Source organism: Strigops habroptila, chromosome Z (assembly GCF_004027225.2).
Source record: "Strigops habroptila isolate Jane chromosome Z, bStrHab1.2.pri, whole genome shotgun sequence".
Taxonomy (NCBI): Eukaryota; Metazoa; Chordata; class Aves; order Psittaciformes; family Psittacidae; genus Strigops; species Strigops habroptila.
In genome coordinates, this window is record NC_044302.2 from 101,391,118 (window position 1) to 101,417,401 (window position 26,284).

Consider the following 26,284-nt stretch of genomic DNA (forward strand, 5'->3'; position numbering starts at 1 on the left):
CAATCAAATCCATCCCATATTCCTAATCAAATATATTCCATATTTCCAATCAAGTATATCCCATATTTTCCCATATTTACCCCACATATTTCCCACATATATTCCCATATATATCCCAAATTTCTAATCAAATATATCCCGCATTTCTAATCAAACATATCCCATGTTTCCCATATATATCCCATATTTCTAATGAAATATATCCCATATTTCCAATCAAATATCCCATATTTCCAATAAGTATATCCCATATTCCTAATCAAATAGATCCTATATTTCCAACCAAATATATCCCATATTTCCAATTAAATACATCCTGTATTTCTACTCAAATATATCCTGTATTTCCAATTAAGTATATCCCATATTCCTAATCAAATATCCCATATTTCCAATCAAATCTATCCCATATTTCTAATCAAATACATCCCATATTTTGCCATATTTATCCCATATATGTATATTTCCCATATATATTCCCATATATATCCCATATTTCTAATCAAACATATCCCATGTTTCTAATCAAATATATCCCATATTTCCCATATATATTCCCATATATATCCCACATTTCTAATCAAATACGTCCCATATTTCCAATCAAATATCCCATATTTCCAATCAAGTATATCCCATATTCCTAATCAAATAGATCCCATATTTCCCATATATATTCCCATATATATCCCACATTTCTAATCAAATATGTCCCATATTTCCAATCAAATATCCCATATTTCCAATCAAGTATATCCCATATTCCTAATCAAATAGATCCCATATTTCCAATTAAATATAGCCCATATTTCTAATCAAATATATCCCATATTTCCAATTAAGTATATCCCATACTTCCAATCAAATATCCCATATTTCTAATCAAATATATCCCATATTTCCCATATATATTCCCAAATATATCCCATATTTCTAATCAAATACGTCTCATATTTCCAATCAAATATATCCCATATTCCTAATCAAATATATCCCATATTCCTAATCAAATATATCCCATATTTCCCATATATATTCCCAAATATATTCCATATTTCTAATCAAATATATCCCATATTTCTAATCAAATGTCCCATATTTCCCATATATATTCCCAAATATATCCCATATTTCCAGTCAAATATATCCCGTATTCCTAATCAAACATATCCCATATTTCAAATCAAATGTCCCATATCTCCCATATATATTCCCAAATATATCCCATATTTCCAGTCAAATATATCCCGTATTCCTAATCAAATATCCCATATTGCCAATCAAATATATCCTACATTTCCAATCAAATATATCCCATATTCCTGATCAAATATATCCCATCTTTCAAATTAAATACATCCCATCTTCCTAATCAAATATATCCCATATTTCCAGTCAAATCTACCCCATATTCCCAAGTAAATACAGGATTGAGGCTGAATGAAGACCACAAGATCCACATATTTCAGCCTTCCAAAGGCTGATTTTCCTTCAGAAATACTCTTCCATTCCCCTCCATTCCCTTCTGTTTTCATTTCATCCTTCCTGGAATACCGAGGGGGGGTGCAAATAGTCGGGAATACCTTTGGATACTCGCTTTTCCACTCACTCACATCCCCACTGAAAGGGATTGAAGCTTTTCAAGTGCATTGTACTTGGCGGTAACATCACGTTAAAGCAATTCAGAGAGTTGAGCTGAATCTTCCCATGCCACACAACAGTATTCCCCCCCCAAAATTCAAGGAAGCTCCTCTTGGAGCTCAGGAGGTGATAAACATCATTCCTTTTCCAGGAAGAAGCATTCCCTATGATTATTAGAAATCCCCACACGTCGACATTTCATTCCCACTGGATCAAAGCACCTTTTCTCTAACATGGATGCACAAATATCCCTGGGAATGGCCTGAGCTGGTCACTTCCCTATTGGAAATTGGTGCTGGGGAAAGGGGGGGGGATGTTTTTCCCTGCTAATGACCGAACAAAACCTCAGTGTAATTCCTGAGCTTCCTTATTATTCCATAGAAATGCCGAGCTGGTTGCCAGGAGGAATCGGGGCGCCGCATCCTCAGCGCGGGGCCGGGGCCCGCCGCCGCGCTCCGGGTTACTTCCAGGCAGCTTGTCCTTCCCAAGGAAAGCTCCAGCATGGGAAGTGGTGGGAAAAGCGCCCTCAAGTCACTTCCAATTTCAGCCCACTTCCAGCTCCAAGGAGAATCCGATTCCTTAAATCCCACCGGGAAGAGATGTGCTCGAAAGGAGTCGGAGCAAAAGGCAACTCCAAGCATACACGGAGTGAAAGCAATTGAAACCACACAGGTAGGGACCTCACTTGGGCTCAAGAGCACGGATCTCACACTTTACTACCACTTTACAAGGAGAACTGCGCTATTCCAAGCACTTCCAACATGGATTTGGTTTGATTTATGCCTGTAGTGAAGATTTAGGCTTTATTCCTTTCAATTGAGGGGTTTATTCCTTTAAATTCATGTTTTATTCCTTTAAATTCAGGTTTGTTCCTTTCAATTCAGGGATTATTCCTTTAGATTCAGGTTTTATTCCTTTACATTCAGGTTTTCTTCCCTTAAATTCAGGTTTTATTCCTTTAAATTCCAGTTTATTCCCTTAAATTCAGGTTTTATTCCTTTAAATTCAAGTTTATTCCTTTAAATTCAGGTTTTATTCCTATAAATTCAGGGTTTATTCCCTTTAATTCAGGTTTTATTCCTTTAAATTCAGGGTTTTTTGGTTAAATTCAGCTTTATTCCCTTAAATTCAGGTTTTATTCCTTTAAATTCAAGTTCATTCCTTTATATTCAGGTTTATTCCTTTAATTCAGGTTTTATTCCTCTAAATTCAGGTTTATTCCTTTAAATTCAGGTTTATTCCTTTAGATTCAGGTATTATTCCTCTAAATTCAAGTTTTATTCCCTTAAATACGGGTTTTATTCCCTTAAATTCAGGTTTTATTCCCTTATATTAAGGTTTATTCCTTTAAATCTAGCTTTTATTCCTTTAAATTCAGATTTATTCCCTTTAATTCAGGTTTTATTCCTTTAATTTCAGGTTTATTCCTTTAAATTCAGGTTTATTCCTTTATATTCACGTTTATTCCTTTAAATCCATGTTTTACTCTTTTAGATTCAGGTTTTATTCCTTTAAATTCCGGTTTATTCCTTTAAATTCAGGTTTTATTCCTTTAGAGTCAGGGTTTATTCCTTTAAATTCAGGTTTTATTCCCTTAAATTCAGGTTTATTCCTTTAAATTCAGGTTTTATTCCTTTAAATTCAGATTTTATTCCTTTAAATTCAGGTTTATTCCTTTAAATTCAGGTTTTATTCCTTTAAATCCATCTTTCTCTTTATTTAAATTCCTATTTCTCTACTTAAATTCCTATTTCTATTCATTTAAATTCCTATTTCCATTTCTTTGGATTTCTATCCCTATTTCTTCCCATTTCTATCCCTGTTTCTTCCCATTTCTATCCCTATTTCTTCCCATTCATGCTTGATTTTCACTCCCAACACCACAACACCCCGTCTGATTAAATCCCATCTTTCCCTCTTTTCCTATCAACACAGTACGATTTACAATAACCCCTCCTAAAATTAACTCTTCATCCCTAAAAATGCCTTTTTCAGCCTAAAATTGACCCGGATTTAGGGAATAAAACCCCCTAAATCCCACCTGAGATTCCACACGGTTCCTATCGCACACGCGCTTCCTTCTCGCTCCTAAGAAGCAGATGTAGGGATAAAACAAGTGCAGTTGAAAGGGAATCTCATCCCTTTTGTTTCCTATTTATAGGGATTGAGGAGAAAATGTGGGGTTTGTGGTTTTACAGGGGAAAAAAAGGAGGAAAACCCTAGAAGGAAATAAATCCCTGAACATTTTACTCTTTAGTTACTCCAACGTCGCATCGCTTCTCAGAAACCCTCTATATTTGCTATAGCTCTGGATTAGGTAGTAAATACTCTCCGTAGTTTAGAATACGCTTTGGGAGAGGAAAAGAAAGGCACGCAGATTTTCCACCCTGGTAATAAAACTGGGAATGAGGAATTCTTTGGATCATCAAACAAAGGATTCCCTTAACCCAAAGAGAAATGCCAAGTTCGGGAGCGAACGCTACCGGCGATGTGATGCTCGATGCTAAAACCACGCTGGCTAACACCAAGAACCCTCCTCGCCAAGAGGAATTCAGGCTATTCCCGAAATGAGCAGGAAAATCCAGGTATTTTCCAGCTCCGTGCAACCCACAATGCCTCTGGCAACAGCTGGATTCCAGCAGTTGCCACCTGGGCTCTGCAGGAAGCGCCCGGCAACGCAGCTTAGAGCCATCCCAGGAAAACAAAGCCATTTGTCCCGCATCCCGGAGCTGAAACCTAGGGAAACATCTCCTAAATCTTGGAATACACAAGCGGCAGGAGCCTGACAAAGAAGCTAAAGGCAGGTGGAAGGATGCTCGCTCTGTGTAGGTACCACACACCGGCTCCCGATGGATCTTAGTGTCCCCAGAAGCCACACGCGCTCGTCCCCTCCGTGTCATTCCTGACCCACTTCCAAACTGGAACAAGCACTGAGGGGCTTTGACCTCTCCTTACCTCCACCTCAGCCTTTCGGGCTTTACCAGCCCCTTGGGAATGAGGTTTGGATCCGTTTGGATGCAAACAAAGCCCCCCGCGAGCCAGCGAGCGCGAGCAAGAAGCGAGTAGACGAGTGGTACTTACTGATGATGGTAAACCTGGAGGAACTTTCCGAACTTTCTTTGTTTGGACTTCTGGAAAACAAAGGGAAAAGGGTGTTGGCATAAAGCAAAGAGGGGGGCTTGTGCACTGAGAGAGAAAATAGACCCAGCTACTCAGCTGCCGCCCGCCGGCTCGCCCCAGGTAGCAGCGAGCTGATGCTACCGCTCTTAAAACCACGAGTAAACCGCTAGAAACCCAGCCAGATTTTCATGCTAAGTGTTAGGACTTTTTGCCTTCACCAGCTTGGGGCTGGAAAAGTAGCTTTCGAAGGCTTTTTACCCATCACCATTCACCAAACCCCCTCCTCTCGCCGGCGGCCGCTCGCCTTTAAGCCCGACGGCGAGCAAAGTCGGAGTAGCGGACGAAGCGGAGCAAAGCAAAGGTTGAAGGCAAAGTCACTCACCCATAGAGGTGCTGTGGAGAGGCCTCCGTCGGGGGTTATTGCTAGAATACTGATAGTACTGGGAGCCAGGTTTAGTGGGAGACAGCGTTCCGGGATTGCCAATCTCCATGTCACCTCCAAGGAGACTTTGCTACAAGAGGCAAAAAGAGAGACGTTGTAGATGTGGGGATGTGGGGATGGTAAAGGCACTTTCCTCATCATTAGCTATTTCTCACGCCTAAAAATAACCCAGCAAAGAAAAAAAGAAGCCACTGGAACGCGGGCAAGGAGAACCTGCCAAAGCTTTAAAGGAGACATCACCCACATTCCCAGTTTTTGCCTTGCTTAGGGAAGGAGGAATTCCATTCGAATCCGGCTCGAGGCACCAAAAGGAGGGTGATGTCCCTCTTTTCCAGCCCCTTCCAAACTTTGGGAGCGCGTAAGATCTATATTTGAAGGGAATTTAGTCGCTTTGCTGCAATTGAGATAGGATATTCCCGGCATAAAAGTGGGAAAAGAAGGAATGAATCCCGCTGCCGAGAGCGCGGTGGCTTCAGCGCGCGTGAAACAGCTTCATTGTCTATCCCGGCGCCGGGTGCAATTCCACTCTGGGAATGAAAGAGAGAAATGAAGCTTTGGCAAGCTCGAAATCCACCTGGAAACGGGAGCTTCGGGATCACTGAGGGGGGCAGGAGTTGGGGATTCCAAAGCACCTCGAAGCGACCGAGACCAGCGGCGCAAGCCTGCGGAGAGCCACTTGCTCCCCGGAGCTTGAACTAACAACATACCCCGTGGTAAAGGGGGAAGCTTTTCCCAAGACAAAAAGCCAATTTGGAAAGAGAGTCGGCCTCAAACCCACCCCCCCCCCCATTCCTTAAGGAATGTTGTATTTGTGCCCCACGCAGCCGCCCTACTCCAGCGCTCCTCAGCGTTGACCGCGGCGCTCCCTTCGCCGGGCGCCCAACCAGGTGTAGGCGCCCAAGCAGGTGGAAGGGCGCAGAGCCCTGCGGGGCTGCTCTCCTCGGAGGCGAAGTCCCCCCTCCCCGAAGTCCCAACTTTTCTCCTGACTTGTAATCAACTTTTCCCTGAGTGAACTAATTACTGGAGTGGGGGAAAAGTAGGGAATGTGTTTTCCCTAATCGAAATTCTAATCACCATGTCACTCACAACAGACTTAGTAATGCTTCACTAACACACTATTCACATGCAAAAAGCCTCTAAATAGGCCAATTATGACTCTGCCCCTGTTCCCTGGTTAACCCGCTGAGAACTGAAATGTCTCCCAAGGCAGTCACCCCCCTAAAACAAAGGCTCCTTGTTGGAAGTGAAGCTACTCTTTTGGCTTCCTCAATAGCTCCACAAAGTGGCACGTCTTGGAGCTCAAAAGCAGTTGGTCAAATAGAAGGCCCGAGCTGGAAAAGCAGGAATTCAAAGAGCTTTTTACTCCTCGGAGAAAAGAGGCCGAGCTAACTTTTGATTCCAGAAAACTCCAGGCTTTGGGAGGAAAAGAGGCTGGAAATCCTGCCGGGCTTTGGTGGCTTTGAGGCGCCTCTCCGAGAGAGGCTGGGAATGCGGGCCCTCAAAGCGCCCCTTTCGCCCCTCTTTTCCTGCCCTTCCACCAGCCAGCATCCACCTGGAATGCCTCTGCTCCTTTGCAGCGGCAGGAAAATGCTTGGGAAGCCATTACTGGAAGCAAAAGGGGGTTGTGCTGCAAAGAAAGGGAGTTCGACGGCGTTCCCGACGCCGCGATCCACTCGGGAAGCGGTTGGAGCCCCGGCTCCCATAAAGGCAGAGCTGTGCGTGGGGCATCCCTGTGGGGTGGAGGCTGACTTAGAGCATCACTTGTATGAATTCCTGCATCCCAGCTCCATGATTTTGGGAGGAAAACGGGATTTAAAGGAGCGTTTCAAGCTCTTGGGGATGAACCGCACGTAAAACACACACAAATCCACTGGTGGCTTTGGTTTTCCACCCAAATCCTGGTTTTCCAGCATAAAGGGAAGCCCAAACGTATGGATTTAGGTACTATTGGGACACGGAGCTGCCAGGTCCTAACGGGATCCACCTCAAGGTCCTTCAGCATCCTAGACCTGAGATGTTCCAATCCCATTGTGGGACTGGGTGTCCAGAGGGAACCATGGACCAAACCCAAGGCTGGTGTGCAATGGGTGCTCCTCCATGGCGTGTATCTCGCTACTCCACACTTAAAACCTGGTGGAAAACCTGCTTTTCCCACCACGAACTTCATTTTTCCAGCTGAAAATGATTCCTTGGAATTCCCACGACCTCCTTTCTTCATGTTTTAGTGGGCAAACTCCATCGCTAAACAATCCAGACGTGGGAAAAGCTCCTTCTTTTGTCTGCTATGGGATAGGGATGTCTTATCCCTTATTCCCGCTGTCTTATTCCTTAAGGAGACACCACCGAGCACTAAAAGTAGAGCTAAACCCAGCTGAAAGGATAATGGACATACGTGAGGTGTCGCGCTACTAATGGTTTACAACAAAGAGAGACAACAACCCCGCTTCCACCTTCGCCTTCCTCCACACTGCATCTTCCCAACGTAAGGAACCCTAAGGAATGAGGAAGCATCGGAGTTAATATTTGCTATTGATAAAGGAGGAGTTTAAAAGCCAAGATTTGGCCAAGTGTTTAGGAGGGATGTGGGGGAAAAGAGCTCAAATCCCGGGATGTCATTCCCGATCCCGGCAGGACAATAGAAACAAGGGGAAAAATCCCTTTTCCCAGCAGCTGGACGGAGAAAACCGATGGTTTTCCTTCGTTTCTTAAGCATTATCCTGCCCTTTTCCCTTCCCCATCCCGAAAAATCAAGCAGGCAGCTCTCAATCCTGCCTCCGCCATCGGAATAACGAGACAAAGACAGAGAGGGAGCCGAGACGCGCGGCGTGTGACAATTTCAGATCCATATGGATACGATATTCCCCCCTCCTGGAATGAAACCCCCTCCGATGGCAAACCTGCCTCTTTGTGCTTTGCGCCTGAAAATCAGCCAAATTGCACTTCCAGCTTCGTGGAAAACAGTTGGAAAACGCTCCGTTTTCCTCTCTTTGTTATGGAAATAGGGGAGATGGGAGCAGGAAAAGGAGGAATTTTCCTCCGAAATGGCTTTAAAGCCCGAATCCAAAAGCTTTGGGTAAGACTAAACAGGGAAAAATCCCTTGGTTTTCCTGCTGGCTGGATGTGGGGCTTCTATTTGACATCTTAGTTCCACGCCGCGATCCCAAGCCTCATCCCGGGAATGTGGCAGGCAGCAGGGATGCAACGGGCTGAAGCTGAACGTGTGCCAAGTGGTGGTGGGTGGTGATCCCATGGGAGCATTCCCAAGGCACAGCTATGCCAAAGGCATGGACAGTGGTGTATAGGGGACAGGACGGATGAGACCATGGGATGGATGTTCCCGGCTCTGGGAAGCAGTATGGGAATGACGGGATGCAAAATGTGGTTGCACCCATGGTTTCTCCCAGCCTGGGGCAGCATGGATGGGAAAGGGTAAGGAGAAGGGATGGATCATGGAATGCTTTGGATTGGAAGGGACCTTAAAGCTCTAGGTCCAACCCTGGGCCACCTTCCCCCAGCCCAGGTTGTAATCCAAACCATTCCATGCATCCAGGATTAGGATTCATGCGCAGACAACAGCTTGGGCCTGCTTTTCCTTAAGGAACATCCCAAAGACTCTTTGGGAAGAGCCACTTCACTGGGATCTGCTTTGTGCCAGCTCCAGCAAGGCCTCCACCATGATCCAGCGGGAATGTCCTACCACCACTCGCTTCCCCATGTTCCTCCTTGGCATATCAAGCCCTTTGAAGGCAACAATCCCACTTTTTGATGGGAAAAAGGGATTTTGGAGGGGAAGAACATCATCATCCTCACCTTAAACTCCCTCTGAGGTCCTCGAATGCATCATGCAAAGCCCATAGGAAGTGGGGATCACCATCATGTAAGGCTGGGAAGGATGGTGAGATCCTAAAGCTCCTACTCGGATGTGAAGGACCAGGAAGGGTGAGGAGAAGGGAAGTGAAACCTCAACTACTCGTTGCAAAGGAAGCAGAGGAAGAAGCGGGCCTTGAAGCTGAAGGACCACAAGGAGGGCTGGTTCTGCACCACGGAAGCAAGGGGGCACGCACGGAGCAGGGTAGGAGTGGAGGACGTTGTACCTGGATAGCTCCTTAAGCAGCAAATCCAATGGGAAGAGGCCAAGGAGGTGAAGAAGGGATGGATGTGTTGTGTTAGGAAGCAACGAGCTTCCTAGAAGCTGGCACAGGGATGAGGGCCAGGACAAAGGGAATGGCTTTAACGCTGCGATGGGATATTGGGAAGTTCTTCCCTGGGAGGGTGGTGGCACATTGGCTTGGAGGGAGAAGTCCATCCCTGGCGGTGGTGGAGCAAGGCCTGAGAGCTCCAAGCTCCCTTCCAAGCCAAGCCATTCCCACGTCCCTCCGAGCTCGCGGGTCACTTCCAAGCCAAAGCATTCCCGGCTTCCTCTTGCAAGCCGAGCCGTTCGCTCCTGACATTCAAGCAGGAGCCCCTCTTCCAAGGCAGCAAGGAGCTGCAAGAACACAAAAGCAGGCTGGAAACACGCAGCCAGATGGTGACATTCTCTCATTAACTTCAAAAAGCAGCTCCAAGCTGAACTTCTCGCTTGGTGCCGAACAGACTGCAGCGAGATGGGGAGGCTGAGGACAGCTGAAGCTCCCTTGCTGCAGGAACTACCTGGCTTTTGTGGCTTCCCTTAGGTGGGAAGCTCCTCCAACGGGGTGGAGGGCCGTGAGGACCCGTTTGGAGGCTCCTGCAACGTGGTGGCCGCAGAGAACGCGGTGGGAGGACATCAAAAGCTGCTTTGAGGACATCGAAAGCTGCTTTGGAGGCTCCAGAGGTGGTTGTCTACCTGGGAGGGTCGCATCTAAGCATGAACATCGAGAGGGATCACAAGCCCAACCTCAGAGAGAAGCAGAAGACCCGTTGCTAAGAGGGGAAATGAAGGGCTCTGAAAGAGGAACCCTGAAACCAAAGCAAAACAGGAAAGGGGAAGTGAGAGAAGACACCCCACGAGGTCTTCTACGCCATTGGGTGGTGGCCTCCAAGCCTCCAGATGGGGAGGCCCAAGAGAGGCCTTGCTGCAGGGGTAATGTGGTTTCTGCTCCTGAGAAGAGGGGGAAGGGGGTGGTTCAGCTGCTCTGGTTCAATGCACATCAAGAGTGGGGCTTGTCCGTGAAGGTCCAACCATGGTGGCACCACAGGGTGATGGGCACCCCAAGGTGATGGGCCCCACGAGCTGCCTCCATCCCGCAGGCCCTATTGCGAGGAAGTGGGAACAGTTAGAGGGGGAAGGCCTCAGATAGCTGAGGAGGCACCTAAAGATCGTTGGTGGCCTTCAAACCGAGAGGGATTGAGATGGGATCTTGGGAAGTTCTTCCCTGTGAGGCTGGTGGGACACTGGAATGGGTTGCGCAGAGAAGCCATTCCATGGAATGGTTTGGGTTGCTCCGAGCCCTGCCCAACTTGTCCTTGGACACTGGCAGGGATGGGGCTTTCACAGCTTCCTTGGACAACCCATTCCAGTGTCCCAGCACTCTCCCAGTGAGAATTCCTTCCTTAGATCCAACCCAAATCCACCCTTTTTCACCCCTTGTCCTATCACTTTGGTCCCTGATGAAGACCTTGAGGTGCTGCAGTTGGCTTGGATCAAGAGAGGGTTAAAAGTGTGTCTTCTGCACTAATCTCTGCTGGTTGTTGCAACTCAAAGCACTAATGGACTTACTACAGGCCTACTACAGTGTTACACATGGGAAGCTTCAGCGCATGATGTTCCCTATGGAATTAACCCCCTGGAATCATGCTTTAAGCAAGGCAAAGCCACCTCCTCTGGTCACCTCCTCCAGCTCAAGCTCACCAGGGGAAGCTCCATCCCTACAACTCAAGCTCTGGAGCCTCCTTCCCTGTCTCCAGGCTCCGTTAGTGAGGAAGAGGAGGAGGAAAAGACCATGGATATAGGGAAGGAAAGATGGGATCAAGGATTTCCCTTTCCTATAGGGAAATCAAACCCCTTTTGGTTGGGGTTTTGGTGGTTGATCCCTTTAAACCCTGGAATATTAAGGATTCTTTCCCTACTTTTCCCTAAGTGCACTTAGGGAAAGGCAAAGCAGCTTCCTTTGTGTTCCACTGGAATTCCAGCATTTCATTCAACTCCTCCTGTTTTCCTTGCAAGATTCCCTCGGGATGCCTTTGCCCTTAGCCTCCTGGCCTTGACTTCCAGCCAAAAGCAATTCCCAAACAAAAAGGGACATTCCATAGACATGTGGATCCCTCAATGCAAGCCTCTTGTCACACAACATCATCCAGATCCTAGGAAAGCTGGAATTGATGGTGACAGCGTTCCCACAGGAATACAATGGCGTGGTCCCACTCGTGTCATTCCTGTTGGGAAGAGCCAACTGCTGTGGCACTGGGCAAGGGACAAGCAAGAGCCCAACACAGGTCTGACCATCGGCTAACAGGTCAACCCAAGCTGCTACCAGAACCTCAGGTCAACCCAAACCACCATGAGGTCAACCCAAGCCACCATCAGGTCAACCCAAGCCACCATCAGGTCAATCCAAACCACGAGGTCAATCTAAACCACCATGAGGTCAACCCAAGTCACCATCAGGTCAACCTGTCACCATGAGGTCAACCCAAACCAGTATGAGAACCCAAGTGACCATCAGGTCAACCCAAATCACATCAACCTAGATAACCCACCACCATCAGAACACTCAGGTCAGTCCAAGCCACCATCAGGTCAATCCAAGCCACTTCTCAGGTCAATCCAAGCCAGTATCCGAACCCAAATCACTATCAGGTCAACCCAAGCCACCATCGCTAGCAGGTCACTGTCAGGTTGGTCCAAGCCAGAATCAGAACCCAAGTCACCATCAGGTCAACCCAAGCTGCTATCAACCCACCACTAGCAGAACCCATTGCTATCAGGTCAACTCTAGCCACTATCAGGTCAAATGACCATCAGGTCAACCCAAATGACCATCAGGTCAACCCAAATCACCATCAGGTCAACCTAAGCCACCACCAGGTCAACCCAAACCACCCCCAGGTCAACCCAAACCACCCCCAGGTCAATCCAAATCACCACCAGGTCAACCTAAGCCACCACCAGGTCAACCCAAACCACCCCCAGGTCAATCCAAATCACCATCAGGTCAACCCAAGCCACCACGAAGTGAAGCCACATCCTCCAACTCCGCTTTCCTGCCTAAGCTCAGCTCAAGCAGGAGCTTGAAGGCCTCGTTTGCCCATAAATCCCGGGCTGGAGCAGTGCCCATCTGTTCACGGCAGAGCTTATCCCCAAGATGCCCAGTTTTCCAGAGGAAAGCTCATTTATCCCTGTGGTTATCCCACCCCCCCCTGCTCCGTAGGCTTCCGCTTACCTGGTGGCAGCCCTGGAGGTTGGAATCTCTTCCATAGGATGAGTAGGACCCTCTTTCTGTTTTACCTGGGAAGAGAAAAGAGAGCGAGGAGGTGTAGAACACATCCCAACGGGCGCAGAAAGCTTCCCTGATGCCTTATGGGATTAGAAAGATCATGGAATCATGGAATAGGCTGGCTTGGAAAGGGCCTTCAAGCTCATCTTGAAGGCCACCTTCCACTAGGGCAGGGTGCCCCATCCAACCTGGCCTTCAACACTCCCAAGGGTATAACAGCTGATTATATGTTATTCCCACTATCATATTCCCATGGTGTTTCCAGATGGAAAAGCAGCACCATGGATCGTGGAATGGGATCCACACTTTTCCATATGGAAGATGGAGATGTGATATAAGTGTCCTCCTCTTGGTCGTGCTGCTCCACACACTTCCAGGAACTGGGATTTAAGGAGCTGCTCGAAGGTGGGAGCACCCAAGCACCCTGTCCCACCACCCTACTACTCGGTGGGGCAGGCAGGGGGACACAACCAGCTCCCAGTAGCAGTTACTAAGAGGAGATGCTCGGTGTAGCTGTGTGGGGCCACCTACAAGAGACATAGGGACAGCCCACTGAAGCCATTATAATCCATGATTTGGGAATATCGGCTTCTACCCACCAACCTCCCACGTCTCCCTTTTCCCAACACTCCCAAACCTCACCAGGATCATCCCTAAGGATCAATATCATCAGGATTCAGGATGAGGCAGAGCAATTGACAAAGGAATATGGAATTCCTTCATCATTCCCAAAATGCTGGGGCCACATTTAGACTCTTCCAGCTTTTCCTTTAATATAGGGGATTAGTTTGGGATGCCCTTGAGGGATCTTATTGCCCTTTGGGGGTCCTTATTGACCTTTAGAGGGGTCTTATTGCCCTTTAGAGGGGTCTTATTGCCCTATTGAGGGGTCTTATTACCCTTTAGGGGGGTATTAAGTCCCCTTTTGGGGTATTTTTACCCTTTTAGGTGTTTCCTTGCCCCAAATTGACCATTATTGAGTGATTTGGGATGAAAACTCCTCTTTTCCCTCAGGATTTCAGGCTTTAGGAGCTTCCTTTTGTTTCCTCATCCCTGTTTCCCACACAGTTACTTAAGCCCCAAATCCATTTGGAATCCATACGCTACACCCACCAACTTTTCCTGCTGGGAAGAGCTAAGGACGGGCTCACCCACTCCAAAACCCCAACGACATTCCCGGGAATGGCAACTTGAGCACGGATGAGCCCAGCATTTGAACGGCGATGCCAACACTGAGCTCGGCAGGGCCGCAATTCCGGGGGCTGCTTCCCAGCACCTTAAAAAGGCTGGGATGTGGATGGCTATGATATGGAAAGCAGGGGGGGTATTCCTAAGTGGAAAGAGAAAGGAAATGGAAGTAATAGGTGGGAAAGAGAAGGAAGAGACGGGAGCTTGAAGGAAGAGATGGGAGCTTGAAGGCGCATCCTGCTCTTCCCGCTCATCCCCTTTGCTCCGGGCTTCATTTCACTTGGGAAGAAGTAGTTATCCCGGTACAAAAGGAATCCGTGTGTGCGTGTGCGTGTCCCCGTCCCCCCCCCCGCTGCAAATGACAACTTGTCAGGGTTAAAAACCCACTTCTCCTCGTGTGGGGGAGGAAAAAAAAGAGAGAGGAGAACAGGCGAGCCATGAATCATTCCCAGTAATTTGAGTGTTTCCATGACATCAATGGGCACTCGGCCAGGACTCTGTCGAAGGCTCTGAGGTACCCAAAGCAGCACAGCAGCCAGCGGGAGATTGACTTGCTTTGGGTTCCTGCCTCCCGATTGTGCTCCTTGGAATGCTTCGGGAATGGGGGATCCTTCCCCTTTCCGGCCATCTCTCCCCGCAGCCCGCTCCTTCAGCCATAGGTTTAAGGGGAAGGAGGGAGGATCGAGGCGCCAAGGCTTGACCCCCATGGAGCCGCATCCAGGGAATGGCCGGGGTTTGTTCCCGCGTGGAATTCCACGCTGGGGTTTGGGGAGAGCTAACGACAATCCATCGCCAGCGCATAAAAATCCGCCTAAAGCCATGTGTCCTCCGTGTGGAAGGAGAAAATGATGGAATACTGTGGAAGCGCCCCTTAATCCTCATCCAGCTCCCAGTTTCAGGAATGGGGGGGGGGGGGGATACCTTTTCGATACCCCTTTCATTTAACATGAGTCCATCCCGGATGCTGCATCCCTGCCTCCAAATTCCCTGCCTCCACACGGCGCTTCCTTCCACACAAAAGCGATTCCCACATTCCCACTTTCTTTTTGGGGGGTGTGTATGGAATGTTTTCCACCCTTTCCAACACCCCCCCCCCCCCCCCCAGGTTGGCTTTTGTGTGCTCCATGAGGTCAAGCTGCTTCCGAGAGGGGTTGTGTGGGGCTTCCTGGCTTGAAACGGGATCGTCGGAGCCACCCGACGCATCCACTGCGGAATTTTCTGGGAGTAGAATGCGGCAGCCGCTGCGGATATTTGTTGGCACAAAGACAATGGTGGCAGTGCCAAGCCCCATGGCTAAAACTCCTCAAAAGAGGCAGAAGGGGAGCATTAATCCTGCCCGGATTTTTGCCTGCCTGGATTCCTTCCGGCTTGGAAGCCTGCAAAAAGCGCCCTTTTCCAAGAGGTTTGAAGGAATAACGGCTCCAAAAGAGGGGAGGGAGGGAGGGGGGGGGCGAAGAAAGGAGAAGGAAAAGGAAGCACAACCCCCTGAGTGGCTTTTCCTACCTGAAGGAATGGCTCAGGGCTGTGGCAGGACTATCCCTACCCCTGCGACAAAGCTCCATGGCTGGAGTTGGGCTCTAAAGCTTTGGGATGGCGTTCCTTAAGGAAGCAGCTGATCATGGAAGCTCGGGTGCTCCGATCGATCGATTGAGCTTTGCTTCATCCACACAATAGATGCCAATCAAAGGAGAGACAAAGCCACAGCCCCACGCAGCTCCTCTTCCCTGAATCCCGACATTCCGCTCCCCAAATCCCTCCAAAAGCCCCACATCTGCCCTAAAATCAACCTCCTCTTCCCTATATCCGCCCTTCGCCGCTTGCTTTAAGGGCAGGGAATAAAGCAGCATCCCGGAGAGAAGCTATGGATAAAGGAGCTGTTTGCTTGGGAATAGCCATCAGTTTGCAGTGGAAAAGCAGCAATATCCAAGGCAGGTGATTCCCGTTCCCAATTTCCCTGTCCTGGGAGACAGGTTTATTCCTAGTGGGAAGAGCAAGCCTGCAGATAGAACGATGCTATCCCTATTCCTATTCAATTCAATATCCACATGGATTTAGGGCTTGGATTTGATTTTGGGAGGATGAATTCCACTGGAATACCCAAAATTCCCATTTCCACTGCTCTACATTTGGGATTTAAGGTCTTGCTTAGATTGGAGAAGGAAAACCTGCATGGAAAGGGATATAAATCCCTAAAAAGTGCTTGTATTGGGGAGTGGGATTGTAAGAGCTGTGAATTTCGGCTCTAGTTCACTTAAATTCCTTCTTTTTTTCCTGCTTTCCCAGCTTTTGGGGATATTAAGGATTATCCCCATTGATATCCAATGTCCCAAATGCATCCTGAAGGAAGCAGGAGTGATTCCCATATGGATAGCACTGGATTAAAGGAGAACTAAGCATCCAAATCACACCAGGGATAACGAATATGGAGCTGGAGCCTATTTGGGATAAGAGTTGGGAGCAAGTGAGGAAGGGGATGAACATTCCCATTCCATATTGATCTGTATATAATGGATACCCACATGTCATTTCATCCCCAAAATCAAGCTATAATTGCTAAGGAATTAGGAATTATCCAAGGAAAACTAAATGGATCATTGTCCCCTCTATTCTACTCTCTATTCTAGAGGTAGAAGCTGTATTCCCTATGGAATTATCCATTATCCAAGGAAAAACCTCACTGATCATTGGACTATATATTGGACCATCCATTGTACAGTATATTCCATAGGGAGAAGCAGCTTCCTCTCGGAGAAAGGGATATAACCTTGGAGCAATGGATAAACTCCTGGAGCCATGGATGTATCATGTTCCGAGGAGCCAGCAGCAGCTTCTTCCTACCTAAAAACACTTGGAATATTCTATTCCCTAAAAAAGAAAGGAAAACTAACTGGAAATGGAGGCAAAATACACGGGAAAATGGGATTTGGGGGGGGATTTTAGGAAGGAAGTGAAGCCAAAACCATGGATTGGGATGAGGGCAATGAGGTGGCTCAGGCTGTATTCCCCTTTATGTGACAGCGAGCTCAGCATTCCCTCAGCTCCCTGCCTTATTCCTGGGAAGCCAGAGGCAGGAAGTGGCATGGAAACAGGCAGCACTTGTGCTTGGGATACAGGGAATGGTGAGGAACAGGGATGGGAACCTTTGATGGGCATTATCCGGGATGAGCAGCTCCGAGCTCTCCTTTTCCAACCTTCCAACAGCAGCGAGATGCGGAGCTGGGATAAAGGAACTCGGCTTTGACCTGGGTTATCCATATATCCCTTCCCAACAGGAGTGTGGAACGGGATATAGACTCCCAAGTCCCTTCTTTCTTTATCCATAAGGGTTATTTTCCATCACAAAGGAGCTCATCCAATGGGAATGGAAGTATGATGGTAATGAGCTCGTGCTGCTTTGTGCTCGCCGGGAAGTGCAGACAATACGGGATCGAATGGATTTAAAGGGAAGTTTGGGATAAAACAGGATAAAGGGCACGGGTTTGGAGCCGGGATTTGAATGGGATCACCCCCCGGAGTGAAGCAGGATGCTCAGGGAGGGAAGGCTTTGATATCCCAGAGGATTCTTGCCCTGAGAGTGACGTGCAGGCAACAGGAATAGGTCTGAAGTGACATTCCAAGCCTGAGTCCAAAGGGAATCAAAATGCCAAGGAAGTTAAATCCCTCCAGGGAGGAACTGAGCCTGGAATAACGAACTGCCATCACTAAAGGAGGGATGTAAAGGCCACAACTGGTTATGTCCACCTGCTTCCACCTCTGTCCATCTACAACCACCTCCATCCACCTGTGTCCACCTACATTGAAGTACATCCACCAATGTCCACCTGCACCCACCTACGTCCACCTACATCCACCTCCATACACTTATGTCCACCTATATTCACCTCCTTCCACCTATGTCCACCTCCATCCACCTATGTCCACCTACATCCACCTATATCCACCTCCATCCACCAATGTCCACCTCCATCAACCTATGTCCACCTATGTCCACCTGCACCCACCTTCATCCACCTTTGTCCACCTACATCCACCTACATCCACCTCCATACACTTATGTCCACCTACATCCACCTATGTCCACCTTCATCCACCTTTGTCCACCTACATCCATCTACATCCACCTATATCCCAGCATCTGCATCCCAGTGTCTGCATCCCAGCCCTCTGCATCCCACTGCCACATCCCAGTGCCTGCATCCCAGCCCTCTGCATCCCACTGCCACATCCCAGTGTCTGCATCCCAGCCCTCTGCATCCCACTGCCACATCCCAGGGTCTGCATCCCTGCCCTCTGCATCCCACTGCCACATCCCAGCCCTCTGCATCCAAACCCTTCACATCCCAGTCCTCCGCATCCAAACCCTTCACATCCCAGTCCTCCGCATCCAAACCCTTCACATCCCAGCCCTCCAGATCCCAGTGCCTGGATCCCAGTCCTCCGCATCCAAACCCTTCACATCCCAGTCCTCCGCATCCAAACCCTTCACATCCCAGTCCTCTGTAGCCCAGCATCCCTTCTGCATCCCAGCCCTCCAAATTCCAGCCCTCTGCATCCCAGTGCTGCATCCCAGTGCCTGCATCCCTGTGCCTGCATCCCAGCACCTGGATCCCAGCCCTCTGCATCCCAGTGCCTGCATCCCAGTGCCTGTATCCCAGCCCTCTGCATCCAAACACTTCACATCCCATCCCTCCATATCCCAGCCCTCTGCATCCCAACCCTCTGCATCCCAGCGCCCAAATCCCAGCCCTCTGCATCCCAGTGCCTGCATCCCAGCGCCTGCATCCTATCCCTCCACATCCCATCAGAGATTCCCAACAGGGGGAATGGACACCCTCATCAGCTTATTACACAGGATTCCCAACACATTTTGGGAATGATTTGGGAATACGGGCTGAGTTCAAGCGTGAACTCGTCACATGAGGACGCGTTCTCCAATGCTTTCAGAGCTGGAAGGACGAAGCTCACACATGGAAAGCCACCAAGGAATGGTGATTATCCTATAGGAAAGCTGGAGAGAGGCTTTGGACAAGGGAATGTAAGGATGGGACAACTGGGAATGGCTTTAACCTGCCAGAGAGGAGACTGAGATGGGATATTGGGAAGAAGTGAGGGTGGCGGGAGATGGGAATGGCTGGAAAGGAGAAGCTGGGGCTTCCCCATCCCTGGAATTGCTCCAATCCAGGTTGGATGGGGCTTAACTTCCAGTAACCCTCCACGTCCAAGGTGTCCAAGGTGAGATTCCATGGAGGTCCCCGTGAAGAACATCCATCCCTTGGCCACCACGAGCAGCACCAAGTCGCTGTGCCAAGCTTTGATTATCCCTAAGCATTCCATTTGGAATCTGTTCCCAACCCATTAAGCCCAGACACATCTAAGTGGATGTGACACGCAGGGTCAGTGACAGGGATAATGCCTCCTTAGATAGGTGCCATCTAGGTCATGTTCTTCAGGGCCATCAAATCCATGTGTCTCCATTGCTTTTCCAGCTCCATCCTTCATCCCAAAGCCTGGAGCTCCGAGGGGAACGCAAGGAAGGAGCCGAGTGCTCCAAGCAAAAAGCTGCTTCCAAGATAATCCATTATAGTTGACAAGTTCAATGTTCCATGGGAGACCATCTGGCATCGGAGCAGAGCCGCCGTTGGAAGAGGGCAACTCAGCAAATCCATCACAATTAGGGAGTTTCCACTTTGCTTGCCTTCTTTCGGGATGGAATTTGGGATCCTGGAGCTTTTCCATCGCCATTGATCCCTTTCCCAAAGCTTCTACGTGCTCTCCCCAGCTCGGTAGACATCAAAAGGTGGTTCTTCAACGTGGTTTCCTCCATGGTTTTACTTCTGGCCTGGGTTACTTGAAAGGGAATTCCTTGATTTTTATTCCTGGTTAAGAAATGTTGGGAATTTCTAGTAGATGGTGAAGGAAAAGCCCATCAAATCCCTGTCCCAAAGCTTTGGAGAGGGGTTCTCACCAGCAATGGCACCCCACACGAGAGGATGGAGCCCTGGGATGAAGGAGGAGACACCCACCATGATCCATGGGTTCTACCAGAGAGGCTCCTTATTCCTGGAATGGGACCTTCAAGCTCACCTAATTCCAAGGGGCCACCTTCCACTAGACCAGGTTGCTCCAAGCCGGCTTCAACACTTCCAGGGATGGAGCATTCCCAAGTGGACTTCCAACCTCCAACCTTTAGAAGTGCAAACCCATCCCACCTTCCTCCTGCCAGCAGCTCCACTGAGCTCAAAGGGATGCTCTCCATAAGAATTCCAATGGTTCCTGGCCCTTCCCAAGGCACCATCCAATTCCCAAGCGAGTTAAGGCTCAGTTTAGGTGGAACAGCATCAGCACCACCACGAGGTCCCACCAAGGACCAAGAGGTTCTATTTAAAGCCTGAGGTTTTGGTTTCAGGTTGGGGGGGGTTGGGGCTTCTGCTGCTCTGGAGCCCACGGTGAAGGTCTATATTTAAAGCCAGGTCTAAAGCTGGGTTGAAGTTCTCCTCTCGGTTCCTCCTTGAAAGCGGGCAATGGTTTCATGTGATCTTGTTCCACCAACACAAGGGATGGAGTCACTAAACCACCCAAAGACCAGGGTTTGGGGTAAAGAAGACCCAGTCCCAGCAGGAAGCTCTTTAGAAGCCACCAAATCCCAGCAGGAAGCTATTTAGGAGCCACCAACCCCAGCAGGAAGCTCTTTAGATGGAGCCACCAGAAGCAACGTGATGTCCACCAACCTTCTCTACAGTGACCCCATCTATTGGGACCTTCCAGCTCCATGATAACATGAAGGTGCTGCCACTGGATCCCAACCAGGATCCCCACCTCCACCCACTGGGATCATTCCCTGTGGGAATCATCCAGCCAAGCACCAGAATCCCATTGGGTGTCAACTTAACCACTGCAACTCCATCCTCTTCCCAAATCCAAGCTAACGCGGAACGCCCAGCTAGCAAATCCCTATTTCCTGGAGACCTCATCCAACATTCCATGTGAATCCATGTCCTCTATGGAGCAGGGAAGAGCCGGAGCCACATCCTGAACCCTAAGCTAAGCCACCATCCTGCTGATCCTGATGGATCGCTTTGGGAATGAGGATGCTTTGGATGTATGAGGAACTGTATAAGGTTGGGAGAGAATGGGCTGCATTGATGCCTGATTTCCTTGGAATTCCTTAGGATTTAGGCAGAATAAAGAGAAGTTTTCTAGGAATTCTGCTCTTTAGGATTAGAGGGAAGTTTTATAAGGAATTCTTTCCTTTTAAGAAGAATAAAGGGAAGTTTTATAGGAACACTTCCCTTCTAAGAACTATGCTGGGACAACACTGATGCTTCTCCATCAAACGGAATGCATCAATGCCTGGAATTTCTTAGGATTTAGCTGTAAAAGAGGGAAAAGGAGAAAGTTTTTTAGGAATTTTGTTACTCTGAGAAGAATGGAGGGAAGCTTTAAAGGAATTCTTTCCTTTTAAGAAGAAAAAGGGAAGTTCTATAGGAACACTTCCCTTCTAAGAACTATGTTGGGACAACATCGATGCTTCTCCATCAAACTCCATTGCAACACCTGATTTCCTTGGAATTCCTTAGGATTTAGCTATAATCGGAAAGTTTCATAGGAATTCTGTTCTTTAAGATTGGAGGGAAGTTTTATAGGAATTATTTTAAGAAGAATAAAGGGAACTTCTGTATCAATACATCCCTTCTAAGAACTACGTCAGGACAACATCGATGCTTCTCCATCAAACGGACCGCATCCATACCTGATTTCCTTGGAATTCCTTAGGATTTAGCTATAATAAAGGAAAGTTTCATAGGAATTCTGTTCTTCTAAAAATGGAGAGAAGTTTTATAGGAATTCTGCTCTGAGAAGAATGGAGGGAAGTTCTATAGGAATACTTTCCTTATGAGAACAACTATTTCGGGAAGACCTTGAGGTGTCTCCATCAAATGGACCACGTTTCCCTGGAATTACTTAGGATTTAGCTATAATAAAGGGAAAGGCAGGGAGTTTTATAGGAATTCTGTTCTTCTTCTAAGAATGAAGGAAAGTCTTATAGGAATTCTTTCCTTTTAAGAAGAATAAAGGGAAGCTTTATGGCAATACTTCCCTTCTAAGAACTACGCTGGGACATTGATGCTTCTCCAAACTTCATCGCAACACCTGATTTCCTTGGAATTCCTCAGGATTTATCTATAATAAAAGGAAGTTTTATAGGAATTCTGTTCTGAGAAGAACGAAGGCAAGTTTTACAGGAATTCTTTCCTTTTAAGAAGGATAAAGAGAAGTTTTACAGCAATACTCCCCTTCTAAGAACTATATCAGGACGACACCGACGCTCCTCACCGCGCCGCTTCCCTTTCCCTCTTTATCTGTCGGGAACGGGAAGAGCATGTGGCCTTGGGATCCAAGGAGTTAACAGCTCCTTCCCATTCATTTACATCTGGTGCTTTTAGTGCTGCGTGTGGTTTCCTCTCTCTCTTTCTCTCTCTCTCTCCCATCCCTGCAAAGTTGGCACCGGCGCCGCGCTCTCCCCCCCCCTTCCCTGGCGCATTTGGGAATTGCGAGCGGAATGAAACCGATCCAATCTCCTGCCTGCGACATGAATTTCCATTAATTACAACCTTGTCAGCAAAAGCATTATCAAAGCTGAAGATGAATATGCTAATGAGGCCTCATTTGCATCTTTTGCTTTGTTGGAATGTCATTAATTATTACATTTTATGATGATGAATGCAGCTGTCGAAGCTGCGCCCGGCCGTAATTAGGCAGGAGAATGCCAGGAGCCCAGCAGCACTTGGGAAAGGGGGGAAAAAGAGGGATCAAGCCCACTCCAAAATGGCCCAAAGTTGCTTCTCCGGGGCTTCAATTCCTTAGGAAGGCCGGAAAAGTTGGCCAAGAAGTGGTTTAGGAGTGATCGGGCCCAACAAACTGAAGTGCAAGGATGGGGCTCAGCTGTAGTGGTTCCTAGGATGGATTTTCCCTCTAATCCACAGGATGGGTTTTACTTCCTTGAATTCCTAGGATGGATTTTACCTCCTTGAATCCATAGGATGGATTTTACTCCTTGAATTCCTAGGATGGATTTTACTCCTTGAATCCATAGGATTGATTTTACTTCCTTGAATTCCTAGGATGGATTTTCCCTCCTAGAATTCCTAGGATGAAATTTACCTCTTTGAATTCCTAGGATGGATTTTATTTCCTAGAATTCCTATGATGGATTTTACTCCTTGAATTCATAGGATGGATTTTACTTCCTTGAATTCCAAAGATGGATTTTACCTCCTTGAATTCACAGGTTGGATTTTCCCTTCTTGAATTCCTAGGATAGATTTTAATTCCTTGAATTTCTAGGATGGATTTTCTCTACTTGAATTCCTAAAATGGATTCTACTTCCTTTAATCCATAGGATGGAGTTTACCTCCTTGAATTCCTAGGATGGATTTTCCCACCTTGAATTCCTAGGATGGATTTTACTTCCTTGAAATCCTAGGATGGATTTTCCCTCCTTGAATTCATGGAGTGGATTTTACCTCTAATTCCTAAGATGGATTTTACTTCCTTGAATCCATAGAATGGATTTTACTCCTTGAAATCCAAAGATGGATTTTCCCTCCTTGAATTCCTAGGATTAAATTTACCTCTTTGAATTCCTAGATGGATTTTCCCTACTTGAATTCCTAGGATGGATTCTACCTCCTTTAATTCCAAAGATGGATTTTACCTCCTTGAATTCATAGGATGGAGTCTACCTCCTTAAATTCCTAGGATAGATTTTCCCTCTAATCCATGGGATGGATTTTACCTCCTTGAATTCATAGGACGGATTTTACCTCCTTGAATTCCTAGGATAGATTTTCCCTCCTTGAATTCCTAGGATTAAATTTACCTCTTTGAATTCCATAGGATGGATTTTCCCTACTTGAATTCCTAGGATGGATTTTACTTCCTTTAATACACAGGATGGGTTTTACCTCCTTTATTCCATAGAATGGGTTTTATCTCCTGGAATTCCTAGGATGGATTTTACCTCCTTGAATCCATAGGATGGATTTACTTCCTTGAATTCCTAGGATGGATTTTAGCTCCTGGAATTCCTAGGATGGATTTTACCTCCTTTAATTCCTAGCATGGATTTTACCTCTTTGAATTCCTGAGACGGATTTTACTTCCTTGAATTCCTGGGATGAATTTTACCTCTTTGACTTCATAGGATGGATTTTCCCTCCTTGAATCCATAGGATGGGTTTTCCATCCTTCATTTCCTAGAAGGATTTTACTCCTTGAATTCCTAGGATGGATTTTCCCTCCTTGAATTTCTAGGATGATTTTCCCTCCTTTCATTCCTAGGATGGCTTCTACCTCCTTTCATCCATAGGATGGCTTTTCCCTCCTGGAATTCCTAGGATGGATTCTACCTCCTTTCATCCATAGGATGGCTTTTCCCTCCTGGAATTCCTAGGATGGATTTCACCTCCTTCCATCCATCGCATGGATTTTCGCCCCTGCACCGCGCCAGATTTGGGGCTCTTGGGCCCTGCCGCAGCTCTTCCAATTGGAGCAAGTCTTGATGCTCCAAAAGAAACTATGGAAAACAAGCGGAATTCCAGCTTAATGAATGCCACGTTTAATTATAACCCCATGATGTCAGCGCTTTTAATTAAGGATTGGCTCCGCTACAAGAAACCTCCTCGCTGCCGTAAGAGTCACTAATGGTGGCAAAGCACTTCCCACCCCCATTCCCGGCTTTCCCAAGTCGGGATCCAAGCCGGGATAGCATCCTAGGATGGAACTGGATGCGCGCTGTCACGTTGGGATGGCTTCACGCTGATGGAGAGGGTGGCTCATGGCGCTGACAAAGGCGGGTTCATCCTCTCGCCCGCCGCCGCCGCCGCTGGGAATGGTGTTTGGGAAAGGCAAAGAAAAAGAGGGAATAGCAGCAGGGAGCAGATGGGAGCATTCCACATGAGCAAGCCAATCAATCAGAGCTGAAGGGCCCAGGTGCAGCGCAGCCGCGCAACACCGCCCCATTTCACAGCCTGTCACACACATCCACATGGTCCTACATGAATGACCCTCCTGAGATCCCTCAGGAGCTCAGCTGGAGCGCGGTTCCTGCCTGACGTCTTCATAAGCAGCTCCTGCTGCTGCCAAGACGCCGGGAAAAGGGGGGGAGGAGGAGGAGGAGGAAGCTCCCAGGGCTTCCTAAAGGGAGGAAGTGGGGTGGGAATGGTGGTGGAGCCACGCGCCGCGCGCGGCGAGGTTGAAGCTCCGCTGGATCTTCCAGCAGGAAGCAGGGATGGGGCAGCCACGGCGTCATCGGTCAACCCGTTCAAGGTCCCACCATCCTCGTAGGGAAGAGCATCCCAATATCCCACCTTAATGGCAGGATAAAGCCATTCCCAGTTGGCCCATCCCTATATTCCGTTGGTCAAAGGCCTTCTCCAGGTTTCTTGGAGCCCCTTTAGGCACTGGGAGATGCTCTAAGGTGGCCCTGGAGATGTCTCGCTCAGCTTGGCTCCAGAGCAGAGGTTCTTCAGCCCCTTGATGGTCTCCTCTGGGCTTGGGCCACCAGCTCCATGTCCTTCTTCTGGTGGGACACAGCCACCTCAATGAATCACCACTGAAGAAGGTGACCAAGAACACAGCTCCACCCGTGCAATGCAAGCCCAGGAGATAGATCTACCTCTACTGAAAGCCAACGGAGACCTGCGTTGGAAGGACCTTAAAGCTCATTGAGTTCCTTCCACTCGAGGGGGTTGCTCCAAGCCCCATCCAACCCCTTTTACTCCACTCTTACTCTACCTTTAAGTAGTTGTTTTACTCTGGAAGAGCTCAAAACTCCAACTGTGGAGATACAAAGTCCATGTTCAAGTCCATGGGGGTCTCCACTGTGGCCACTGAGGAACCAAGAGATCATCCAACCCTTTCCATTGGGTGAGGAACCAAGAGACCATCAGACCTTTTTCGTTGGGTGAGGAACCAAGAGACCATCAGACCCTTTCCATTGGGTGAGGAACCAAGAGACCATCAGACCCTTTCCATTGGGTGCTACTGAGGGACCAAGAGACCATCAAACCCTTTGGGTGCCAATGGAGAACCAAGAGACCATCAAACCCTTCCCTTTGGTTGCTACTGAGGAACCAGCAGATCATCAAACCCTTCCCTTTGGGTGCCACCCATCACAACATGTTCCTCCATCATCTGAAGGTCCTTCCCAACCCAAAGCATTCCATGATTCCCATTCCATGGGTCCCTACCCAATCACAAGGCACCACCAGGTAGATACAATGGACCACCCAAAGCACTGAGCAAGGTTGCTTCCAGGCCAAGCCATTCCATGATTCCCTGCCAATTCCTTCACCAGCTGCTTCCAAACGTGGTTTTATGGAGCAAGGACTCCTTAAACCAAGTAAAACCAGGATTATCCCTAAAACTGGCACATCCAAGAGTCAGGAATGACCCAAAGGCAGGTTGGAGAAAGAG

General features: G+C 48.0%; 1 protein-coding gene across 26 annotated transcripts in view; it reads right to left on the reverse strand.

Annotated features, from left to right (window-relative positions):
- TCF4 (transcription factor 4) overlaps positions 1-26,284 on the reverse strand; it is a 104,570-nt gene that overhangs the window by 59,300 nt on the left and 18,986 nt on the right. For 24 of the 26 annotated variants that reach the window (XM_032919662.1, XM_032919663.1, XM_032919661.1 and 21 more), the window contains 3 exons: positions 12,565-12,629; positions 5,144-5,273; positions 4,723-4,772 (listed from right to left, as the gene is read on the reverse strand). In XM_032919662.1, the coding sequence (XP_032775553.1) occupies positions 4,723-4,772; positions 5,144-5,273; positions 12,565-12,629 (245 nt within the window). Of the gene's footprint in view, positions 1-4,722; positions 4,773-5,143; positions 5,274-5,777; positions 5,911-6,036; positions 6,128-12,564; positions 12,630-26,284 lie in introns of those variants that run through there. The other 2 variants (XM_032919680.1, XM_032919679.1) reach the window with 2 other exon arrangements.